At 53.6% G+C, this 11220-nt stretch overlaps 3 protein-coding genes across 3 annotated transcripts; 1 reads left to right on the top strand and 2 right to left on the bottom strand.

Annotated features, from left to right (window-relative positions):
- Positions 1-608: 608 nt before the first annotated feature.
- Positions 609-3066, bottom strand: CPAR01_15149 (transmembrane amino acid transporter; the record flags this gene model as incomplete). The annotated part of the gene is made up of 7 exons (XM_060499398.1): positions 609-762; positions 826-1220; positions 1279-1344; positions 1399-1559; positions 1615-2027; positions 2090-2779; positions 2879-3066. 7 exons carry the CDS (start codon positions 3064-3066, stop codon positions 609-611), a joined length of 2067 nt encoding a protein of 688 aa, XP_060341830.1.
- Positions 3067-6312: 3246 nt separating this feature from the next.
- Positions 6313-7275, top strand: CPAR01_15150 (uncharacterized protein; the record flags this gene model as incomplete). Its single annotated transcript, XM_060499399.1, has 2 exons — positions 6313-6710; positions 6774-7275. 2 exons carry the CDS (start codon positions 6313-6315, stop codon positions 7273-7275), a joined length of 900 nt encoding a protein of 299 aa, XP_060341831.1.
- A 360-nt stretch (positions 7276-7635) lies between these two features.
- On the bottom strand, positions 7636-9669 carry CPAR01_15151 (WD domain-containing protein; the record flags this gene model as incomplete). Its single annotated transcript, XM_060499400.1, has 5 exons — positions 7636-7863; positions 7918-8385; positions 8443-9334; positions 9402-9483; positions 9537-9669. The coding sequence occupies 5 exons, from the start codon at positions 9667-9669 to the stop codon at positions 7636-7638; spliced, it is 1803 nt and encodes a 600-aa protein (XP_060341832.1).
- Positions 9670-11220: the final 1551 nt, after the last annotated feature.

An 11220-nucleotide genomic window follows, 5' to 3' on the forward strand; every position in this document is an offset into this window, starting at 1 on the left:
AATGACTGTTTGATGATTTGGAAAGCTCTGGCATGGGAATGGTACAGACAAGCTCAAGTTCACAGCTTCGTATCCTGCTAATCTACTGCGCTTTCAATAATGCTCGTATTGCAGTGAGTGCAAGACATGCTCAACCATGGTCTCTGATGGAGAGAAAACGTCGTTTCCGAGTTGAACATCTTCCACGTGAGTGTGTATCAACACTATTTCTCGTTCAATCTATTCCAGGCAGGCAAGTACATAGAAGATATCTGTACATAAGTACGCTTTAGAAGTGCATACTGGCGTTCACATATCTCTTGGTGTCAGTTCCGTATCAGAGCCCTGTGATGGCACAGAGACCAGGCTGGAAAAAGCGTATCTTTGCGTAACAATGCTATTACTTGAATGTATTCCATATGGGCGTTGTCTACAACAGACACGCAGCTCATCAATACATACTATCAACACATCATATATACGACCATTTACTAGCCAAGCAAGCATTATTCCACACCAGGCACCCAAAATCAGATGTCACCAGCGCCGTGCAATGAGAGCCAAATTGATCGCAATATGCGGACGCCATTTGATGCCAGAAGCTATACCAAAACAGTGACTGACCACCCTTACTCTGCACCAATAAGACTCTTCGGTAAGAAGGCCCAGACTGTGCCCACAACCGAGAGAATCGTGGAGATGGTCATCAAGACGTAGCAAAGTAGTTTCTCCTGAGGGGAGATCTCTTTGCTAAAGAGCTTTACGTAGAACGCCAAAGGTAAACTAGTGGTATGGTCAGATTCGTCTTCTCAGTCGACAACAGAGATCGAATAAGGGCAAACTTACAGCACACAAATCGTGAAGCATAAGGCACTTCCCATAAAGGCCATGATGCTATCGAACGCCGGGAACAGTATGGAAATGACGAGGAAGACCAACACCGTGACGACACGGATGACAACCTTCATGATACCACGGAAGGTGGCAGAGCGCCCAACCATGGCCGAGCTGTCGGCAACGGCTTGCTGGTGGATACCGGTCAAAACTTCCAACGTGGCAACAATGGGTCGAGCGTTGAGCGGAATCTTGGTCAGGGGGATGATGGCAATGAAGATGCAGAGCAGGAAGTTAAGGGCACGGGGATAGCCGCTCGTCTGGAGGATGTTGGCCGTGATCTCGTCCATGACACCGTCGCCGTACATCAGCAGGCCGACAACGGCTGTGAAAGCGTCCAAGAGGTACTAGTCAACGGTCAGCAGTGAGCAGGGGGGGGTGGGGAAACGTATGATGGCTACTGACGACAGACGTGAATACCGTCTTGACGGCCCTCGGGTACTTGTGAGGGTGGCGCATGTCTCTGTAAATCTTGGTGAATCGTTAGTATGCCGCACTTGCTCACGTAGACAAACGAATACTCACATTGGGAAAGACACTGTGGCCACCCCATGGGCTCATCAACAGGCCAAAACTCAGGGGGAGTGTACCCCAGTTCGCAGGGAACAGGTAGGTCGTGGCCGGCTCGATGAGAGAGCCCGGAGTCGTGGGCTTGATTAGTCCATCAACCACCAAAATCAAGACGACTGGCCTCATGCATTAGCAATCAGAGCTTGGCGTGGAGAAAGAAAGGTAACTTACTGCTGAAACAACACACAATGCCAATAACGCTGGTAAAACTAAGAAGGCGCAGCGGGAGGAAGTTGAGGGGGATCATGATAATCGAACACAAGAGTTTCCACATGTTGACGCTCAGGAAGCCCGGGAACAAGAGCGTCAAAGAATCGGCAAACAGGACGATCAAGGCGACGCAGGCAGCCAGCAGTTCGAGGGTGAAGAGAATACTGGTGGCGATACGCGCGTTACGACCGTAAGAGATGTAGGCCAGGTCGGAGAATGTAATCAAGCTGGCGTCGAGATCCATGCACTTTGCCAGAAGCTTGGCCGTGTATGCTGTCACAGCCGCAGAGCCTGCCAAGACGATCATGCCGCAAATCCAACCGGCGTACTTGATGCCCATAGGTAAACTCAACAGACCGACACCGATTAGGACGCTGCGCCGCAGGTTAGAATTGTCATGCCTTTCACTGCGCGCCAAAACAGGGGCACCACTCACTTGATCGAGTTGAAGATGGTCTGAGGTAGCGTGGACTGTCCCTCCACAGTCAGGATAATCTTTCCGTCTTGTTCGACCTCCTTCACGAGAATGGGCATGTTCTCTCCATCAGGCACATTGCCCCCTGCCTCTTGCTGTTGGCGCCAGAGCTCACCGGCCTGGGCCATTGATGGCTCATCGACATCTGCAATCGTTCCATACGTCCTGTACGAGCTGAAACTTCCGACCAGCGGCGGGGTCGCCAGGTGAGGCGGGACCGCGAAGATGGACTGTGACGGTCGGCGGCCACTCCCAAAGCTGGAACCACGGAAGGCTCCAGACAGCTCCGCCTCGACTGCCTTGCGCTCGCGGTCGCGGAAATCGGTCTGCACAGCGCTGTCGTCTGCGCCAGAAGCGGAAGAACCATTCTGATACGATGCGCTCGGTGCCGTCTCGGGGGTGGCCTCCAGGTGCTGCCTCAGCAGGGAGGTCCTCGGGTGGGAACCGGACTCGACATGGCTGCGAGAGTAGTCGAGGCCATCGGTGGACGACGAGGCAATTGGGACCTGGTCAGGCGCGAAAACAAAGGACGGCCGTTGGGGAATGACCTCGGCAAAGCCTGCGGCACGCGCCCAACTGCGGGTGAAGGAGCGGATACTGTTAACGCCGCCGATATCTGTGATGGCGGCAAGGTGCCGCGTTACTGAAGATCTGTAGGAGGGGTTGGTTAGCGGGGTGAACTGAGTGTGTCGTGCGCCGCGTTGCAGCAACAGAGACAACGGCAGCAAGCTGACGTCAATAATCTGCTACTCGGCTCGGGTCAGGAATAACAACCTTCTGCGACGAAGTCCGTGAGAACTGCTGCCGTAGTCACCGTCGTCATCTTCTCCCAGGAGCGACTGGTCCTCAGCTACGGCATTGGAGTCGATACTCACGGAGCGCTGGGGGGAGGCGCCCCGTTCGTATTCGTCCCAGGTGGACGGGTTTCTCGAGGGCATGGGGAAAAGCTCGTGGATTCCAGCAACAACAGAGGTTGGTTAAAGTCGTTTCCACGGCGTTCTTTTTCCACAACGACGAATCGAATGAAAGACGGTCGCGACAGGAACAGAGGAAGAGAGAGAGAGAGAGAAAGAAGAGGAGGGAGAGGTAAGAAAGAAAAATCTGTAGTCGACTCTTTGGGCAGGGTAGACGGTCGCGACTGGGCTATTGTTCGCGCGGGCGTTTTGAGCCTTGGAGGTGGTATATAAACCTGGTCGGGACGGAGTAGTAGCACACGGCGTGAGCGCGGCACCTTCCTGAGTACGTACGGGATTTAGTAGTGTAAGGTACCTTAGGTAGTAGCAGGTCGAAAAGACCGTGTATCGATAAAAGGCAAATGTGCCTTATTCCTCTTACGCACCCCAAGCCCAAAGCAAGCAAAGGCTGCAAAGCAAAACCAAGGCACCCCTACTAAGGCCGGCCCCAAGTGGAGTCGTTGCGGGAGATGAGATGGGTTGCTAGTGCAAGTGGGTTGTCGGAAGCGCAGGTTGGGTCTTGTCGCAAGTGTCTGCTGAGGTCCGACTGGGTTTTTTCTATCCTGTCTGGCTCCAGTCTCCACGTCCAAGTGGATAGGAGGGCGGAACGACAGAGATAACAGGCAGTGATTGTTACGTCGTGGCGTTAGGAAGAACTTTGAACTTGGGTTGTTCAAGACAAGAAGACCCAAGAGTCGAATGGATGGGTGTTGACACTCGGTACACTATTTGTGGCCGTATGTGTACTAGGTAGTTTGCCGTGGGTCACGAGTAAGTAAGAAGTTTGGCGGGAGGAAAGCTGGAGAAAAAATTGGAAGGAGGACGAAGGTAAAGTTGGCCTGTTAATGTTGGAAAGCCAAGGAAGGAACCCTCCTTCTCAACTTCTCAATCGAGTACTCAGTAAGGTAAGGTACAAGGTAAGGTACATGAGAAGGACCACCACGATCCTCAAGCCAGAAAAGGTCAATGCTTCTTTTGCCTCTTTCCACCCTCTCTCACCTTTCAAAAGGTTCTGATGAAGAGGTAAACCGTTAACGCCCCCAAGGTGTCCAGGTGCCTTATCCCGGGTAGATCAGTAGTGAGTGTAGCCGGGACTTTGGCATCTTGGAATTGAACATACTGACACAGGTAACTTTCTAATTATTAGGTAAGGTTGGGTCGGATGGTGTCCTGGGGGCGGGCTGGCTATCGCCGGCCATATCTGCAGATATGTCATGACATGCATTAACGGAATCCGAGAAGGCAACCCGAGACTACGACGACGAATAGCAGTCGAGAGATGGCTCGGTGCGGGAGCAGAAAGAGAGGATCGAGAGGGGTTCCTCTGCCGAGAAGCGGAAGTGATTTTGAGGCATCAACTGGCAACTGCCAAATCACCAACAGGGAAACGCAGGGGAGATATGGGCGACAGAGGGGCTCACAGGAGAAAGTAAAGCAAAGTCAGCTGGACGTCACATCCTTTGATTCTCATGACGCCGTCTGCATCGTCAAAAGTTGGTCGGCTTATCGCGCCGGCGTCTCTGGTTGGACAATGGCAGAGAATGGAACGGCGCTCCTGCTGCACGTCGCCTGCAAGTGGCAGGGCCTGTTGCAGGGCCTTTGCAGCGGCCAGAACCTACAAACTTTCAAAGTTGAACCAACCCTGGCTCCGCTCTCTCCACTACCACCTGGGTAGCACAACCCTCGACCCTCCCGGCTTGCTGCGCCGGTCAGCCTGCTTCTCTTCTCTGCGCCTCTCTTTTAACCGTACCGTCCCAAGGTATCACGGTGCTAACTACCTAAGGTACGAGGCAATAGGTGCCAGACGTCTGCAGTACGTAATGTCGTCCTGCAAGTCTTTCGACATCATCTGCCACTGTCTCTGCTTTTCTTTCTTTTTATTCCTTGCCTCCACATGTTTTGCCTACTTACGGGACGATTGTGGAGTCTCATCATCAAACGGCTGACGGGCATTTTCTTAGCTAAGGAGATTGGACAATTCCTATTCCAACTATCACATCCATCATTATAAGGTGACTCTCACTCGATATTCAGCGGCCGCCGGGCTGAAGACCTCGGATATTGATAGATTCCATCCGTCCCTTCAAGATAACCGCCCGAGTCCCCCGCCCAGATCTCTCCGCATCCTATCTCATCTTACCTTACCTTGTTACTCACCGCTATTTGCATACGTTCCCCCCCCCAAAAAGGACCACATGACATGTCATCCAAATGCCTTCCTGAGACAGGTTCATGCATGGAGGTTCAGATGCAAATGATGCCATCACCACCCCGCCAAGTAGCTAGTTTAGTACGGTACTATGTAGTCGACTTCGCAACCTAGACTTTTCCCAAAAGTCAAAAGCAAGAATCCTTGCAACTAATCATCTGCCGCCGAGCCTCTCAATCTTTTACACTACCGCAGTACCCCAGATGCTCGAGCCTCATGTCGCATGCCTTCAGCTTTCCCCGTCATCCGAAAAAACCTCGCAACTTTCGTGTATCTCACGACCAGGCCTGTCCCAGAAAAGCAGCTCAACCACATAGATGGTGTTACACCCCCAGGGCCTCGGACGAATTTGCGATGCACAGACTCTGTTGCCTTTTCTTTGTTCTCTCTCGCTATTCCACGAGATCGCCGTTGCTCGAGACCTTGCCCTACGTTACAGGATAGATGTCTCTAGGGATTAGTACACGCGATAGCGTACGTTGACTGACTCTCATCTGCGCCGGCCGCTGGTCCTGTCCCACGTAGCATGCGCCTCAAGTCTCCTCTGTCTAGACGTGTGCCCCTCTCTGAAGAGGACGAGGAAATGATACAAAGAAGGATAGAGAATGATATGGAGGGCAAATTTGAGGCCTCATGATGATCGGTACATACTGTTTCCTTAGAAGATGTAATTAACCTTCGCCAGGTACGTTACTTGAGACTAACCACGCTCCGATCCGAACCAAATCGATCAACATCCGGTCCGTCGTTGCTTCTTTTTTTTTTTTTTTTTTTTGAAAGTGCACGGTCCCCCTATCATATTTCGTACACCACTTGCACTCTCACCTTACCAACCACAACCAAGAGTACCTGTAGTATCAGACTTTTAGATTCGCGAGCATCACATCTGACGACAGCCTTCCACGCCTCACACTCCAGAAAGTCAATTCGCTTTAGCTACTTCATTTTTCTCAGAGGATCATAACTACTAGCGCGCCAAAGGAAAGGGAAAAAAAACAAACGAAAAAAGCAAATCTCATGACATGAAGACAACCACAACCACATCCGCCGCAACAGCAGCGCAAACAACACCCAATGGAGAAACAACCCCAATCGCAACACTCGTCCCCGTCCTCGCCATCCTCGACAGCTTCAACCACCGCAACAAGAACCAGCACCGCGTAGCCCGCTGGTGGTCCGCCTTTGACCTCCTCCGCCGCGCCGTCCGCCGCCTGCACGACGCCCTCGAAGCCCAGGCCCGTCACCGGCGCGCCCTCAGCTTCAAGTCAAAGTCCTCTTCTTCGTCCTCCTCGAAGAAGTCTGCCGCAGCTGCTGGGGGTAAGCCCACCGGCAGCGCTGAACGTCGTCAGAATACGCTGGACGAAGATATCGCTGCTAGGGTGCGGATGCTGCTCGATTCCACCATCCCCTCGTCCTTCTCGTGAGTCCTTACCTTTCCTTCATTGATATGTACCTATTACCGATATTGACCCGAGGACTACAGAGCCTTTACACAACTAGCAGCAGACAACCAACACGCCGCCCTAGGCCTGGTCCTCCTAGGTCTCCTAGCACGCATCAACTCAGCCGTCACACTCCTAGCTCCTACTCCTGCTCCTGCTCCTCGGGAAAAGGCCACACCAGCAGGCAATGTCACTACTACCTCTTTATCATCTTCAGCAACCAAAAGTGCTGCTGCAGTCGCCGTGGCAGATGAGAGGCATCACCAGCAGCAGCAACAACAATCCGATTCAAAGGGTCTCGGAGTGGCCATCTCTCGGGACCAACTCAAGCTTGCTGCGAAACCTTTAGATCACCACCCATCATCATCACGAAATATCGATGAAACATCACCCGCCATCCCTCAAAAGAAACGAAAGTTGGCGAATGTGCCTCCTCTTGAGACTAAATCTAGCAAGCCAGCAAAGGAGGAAAAGCCAGTAAAGAAGAAGAAAAAGGCAAAAAAGACGGATGACTTTTCCGATTTATTCAGTTCCCTCATGTAGAGACATTCACGTAACAAAGATTCCCCAACAACACCAAACAATACATAATATAGAGACAGGAGTCATGTAAAGCTTCAAATCTTTCATTAGCGACGGCTATTTGCTACGAGATTCCGACGTGTCCCTGCCTGTACGCCCCATACCGGCCTGTGCGTCTCTCTTTGAGAATATTCCAAGACATAGACAGGGACGACCTGTTCCACCGCAAACGAAACCCTCCCTAGTAACAGAGCAACTCAACCTCTTCTCTTCGACACCCGCTGTTTGGTATACATCTCTGGCCACTAAACAAGCCTTCGCCAAGAAACATCAACTTTATCCCACGTACAGGTATCCGGTCCATGGCCGAGCGACATTTCTCTACTGGACGCTTCGGTAAGACCAGATACGCGCCCGCATATCACCAGAGCCGGTGGCGAAGTAGCCGCCTGTTGGGCTAGGAGCAACTGAAATGACCGAGTTCTTGTGGCCCTGAAGCATCAACTGCGTAGCACCAGTGCGGGGGTCCCAGAACTGCACTCCACGGTCCTTGGAACCAGACATGACCCAAGCGGCATCGGGCGTAAGCGCGACAGAGAGAACGAAGTCCTGAGTACATTAGCGAATCTGTTTATGAATTTTGCAGGTGTATAAATCACTTACCCTGTGACCCTCGAAAGTCTTGACGCAACGGCCCCCCTTGGGTCCGGGATTGGGCAAGCCGCGAGGGGTGCTGAGCTCCCACATCTTGATCGTCTTATCCAAACTGCCACTGACGAGGTCTCTGCCATTAGGAGAGAAGGCGACACTGTAGACGCTGTCCTTGTGGCCATCGGGACCTTCAAGACGCTCGAGCAGGTATCCCTGGTGGATGTCCCAAACGCGGACGCTCTTGTCGAGAGAACCAGCGGCGACATACTTGGTGTCGGGAGAAATGGCAACAGTTGTGACACCGTCCTCAATAGTCAAGGTGAGAGTGTTGGTACCCTGCTCGATATCCCAGAGACGGACGGTTCTATCTCCACTGCCAGAGGCAATCGTGCGACCATCGCGGGCAAAGTCGAGAGAGTAGATGTCTTGCTCGTGGCCAGAGAAGGTGTTGCGAATCGTTCTGGACTGAATGTCCCAAACCTGAGAAAGAAGAGTCAGCTGAGCCCATGCCAAAATGACTTTTCGGTCAAAACTTACTCTAATCAACTTGTCCTCAGCACCGGTAGCGAGGTACTTGCCATCGGGACTGAAGCAAACGCTGCGAATGTACAGATCACCAGTGATATCCACAGTGTCATCCTGAAGGACACAGAGCTTCTCGCCAGACTGAACATCGTAAATCTGAGCGGAGCGGTTGCAGCCGGTGGCTACGTACTTGCCGTCGTGGCTGAAGCGCACGCAGCAGACTACACTCTCGTGTGCGAGAGTGTGGACAAGATCGACATCCAACATGCGAGGCACGTGTTGGTTAAAGATGACGAACCAGTCGTGACCCGATTTCTTTGAGTGAGGCGGCAGGCGATCAGGGTCAAGATCGCCAAGGGCGTTTCCCACCGGCGGAGCGTGGGGGCCCCCCATCCGCGCGTGGTCGGGAGTAGGATGGCTGACTTGAGGCGACTGGGTGGCGCCCGGGAAAGGAATGGGAGTGTTGATCTGGGGTGTAGCCGGACCGACAGCTGCAGGTGGTCTTCCAATTCCACGTCTGCCCGGACCCGGCGATGCGGTGGTCTGGGGGGGCTGGGAGCCGAGCCCATTAGATACGGGCCCACCGGGACCCGGGGGGTATTGCTGGAAAGGCTGCTGCGACTGAGGCGGCGGCGGAGGCGGGACAGGCAGACCCGGAGGTCCCTGGGCCATCTGATGCTGCGGGCCCATTTGCTGGTCCTGAGGGGGAGGAGGGGGCGGAGGAGGGGCCAGCTGGCCCTGGCCACCACCGGTCATGATACCGTTGAAGAGACCGGTGCCGGGGGTGATGGAAGGGGGCTGTTGCGACGGGCCCGCGTGAGGAGGAGGACCGCCGATGCTTGGGGGCGCGTTTCCACGAGCTCCCTCAAGCTGGCGGCGGAGCATGGCAATTTCCTCTTCATACCTGTTCAAAAGCTCGCTGTTAGCTTCTTGTGAAGGGACTCGGCTCGCAATCATTGACATCGACATACTTTTGCTTGAGGTTCATCTGCGCTTGCTCCATGGCGTACACCTTTTCTCTAACAAGCTGCATCTCCTGAACTTGAGCCTGGACTGGAGATTTCGTTAGCGTGACTGACGATAGGTGTCAACCGCAACTGTCTTACTCTGGTGTTCATAGCCCTCCGTCTGGCGCATCTGGGTGTCGAACTCGGATCTGATTTGGTCGAGGAGCTCATTGAGCCGGGCCGAGTTATTGGGGGGCACCGCGCCCATGGCGCGATGCGGGTACATGGACATGGTTGCGGTTGGAGTCGACAAGAGACAAGATCGGAACCAAACAATTCGCGCCGGTGGGGTACGTGGTGTTGAGAGAGATGAAGTGACGGTGTTTATCAGGGGAAATATAACCGTGGGAAGCTGCAAATCGAGTGTCGATGATGGAAAAGATGCGTCGGGTTTGGTCTTGAGGTTGTCGTGGCTCGGAAAATTTAGCTGTTGCGGCTATGGGCCCCCCTTCAATCGGCTGGATGCACTGAGGCACAAGGCGCGATTTGCCTTAGGTAAGGTCTAGGGTGGTTGCGTTGACAGCGGCAGAGCCGTCCAGTCAGGAAAACGCAGATGGGTGCTGCGCGACGCGGATGGAATTCGGTTGGCGTAAGGAGATGATGAGATGGGAAGGCGTTGTGCTCGCGATTGATGATGTTATGTGCGCGGCGCGCTTGTCGAGTCTGTCACGGCGGAGATGGGGGAAAAGAGAGGAAGGGGAAGAAAAGTTCGGGTTAGGCAAGGCAGGTGGAAGGAGAGAAAGAGACCCGTCCAGAAGAGGCTGGCGAGTGGAACGAGAGGAGACGGCGCAAGGTGTAAAGTGCACAGGCGAAAAAAGAAGACGGATGGGAGCCGCCTGGGGATTTGATCCAAAGGTGGGTACCCCATCAGAGGTGAACTGCTCTGTGCCGCCCCCCCTGGATCCAGGTGCACGCCAAGCTAAGGTGGACGACCGGGAGGTAGCTGGGTCAGTTGCGATACATGCTCAGGATACAGCGGTACGGCACTAGGGGACCGCAAGCGAGCGTTGACGGGTATGGAGTAGGCATTACGGGCGACAGTCATGTAGCGTCAGGTATCGACCGGGACATCGCTACAGAGATGGAGTCCAGGTCTGTGCGTTTCTATGTTTTTTGTAGTATCTTTTTATTTTCTGGCGAGCTGGCTCCAAAGGTGGGTCCCTCTCCATGTGGCGCCTGCTCCCAGCGGGTGTGGGTGGTTTCAATCTGCCCAGGCTTGGGACTTGGTACGTGGGTACCTAGGCGGCGGCGACTGAATCGGTTCAGTAGGGCAGGGGGACCTTAGTGTTGACGCTAGCTCTCGGAGCGGGGGCGTGTTAATAGTGGGGCGATGGGGTATAGGTGCAGCCCGCACTCCGTACCTCGTGCGTACCTACCTCAGTCTCGCAAACCTTCAGGTCCCGTTCTCACCAGCCTCGATGTTGCTCCCGCCTTCTTGACTGGTTACCTGCATCGCCCAACCTGGCAGGTAAGCAACAACTTGATATAAATCCCCGAGTTGGTTCATTTCACAATCTTGGTGTGGCATTTCCTGCCTCTGCTTCCATTGGCTCGCAGATGCTTACACTGATGTTATATCCGTGGAAGACCTGCTACTCAGTAAGGTACATTCGGTCAATTTCGCGCTTGGTGAATTTCTTGCTTATCTACCTGGCGTACCATGCGATTGCCTACGTTACCGATGAAGCCTGATTTCTACTACAGCTAAGAGTCCACAGCATCGCCAGAGTCAACTGCGGTGGTCTGACAAGAAGTCGAGCCCCGTGTGATTGAGCGGGACGAA

Source organism: Colletotrichum paranaense (genome assembly GCF_030867605.1).
Source record: "Colletotrichum paranaense strain IMI 384185 chromosome Unknown Scaffold_18.1, whole genome shotgun sequence".
NCBI classification, from domain to species: domain Eukaryota; kingdom Fungi; phylum Ascomycota; class Sordariomycetes; order Glomerellales; family Glomerellaceae; genus Colletotrichum; species Colletotrichum paranaense.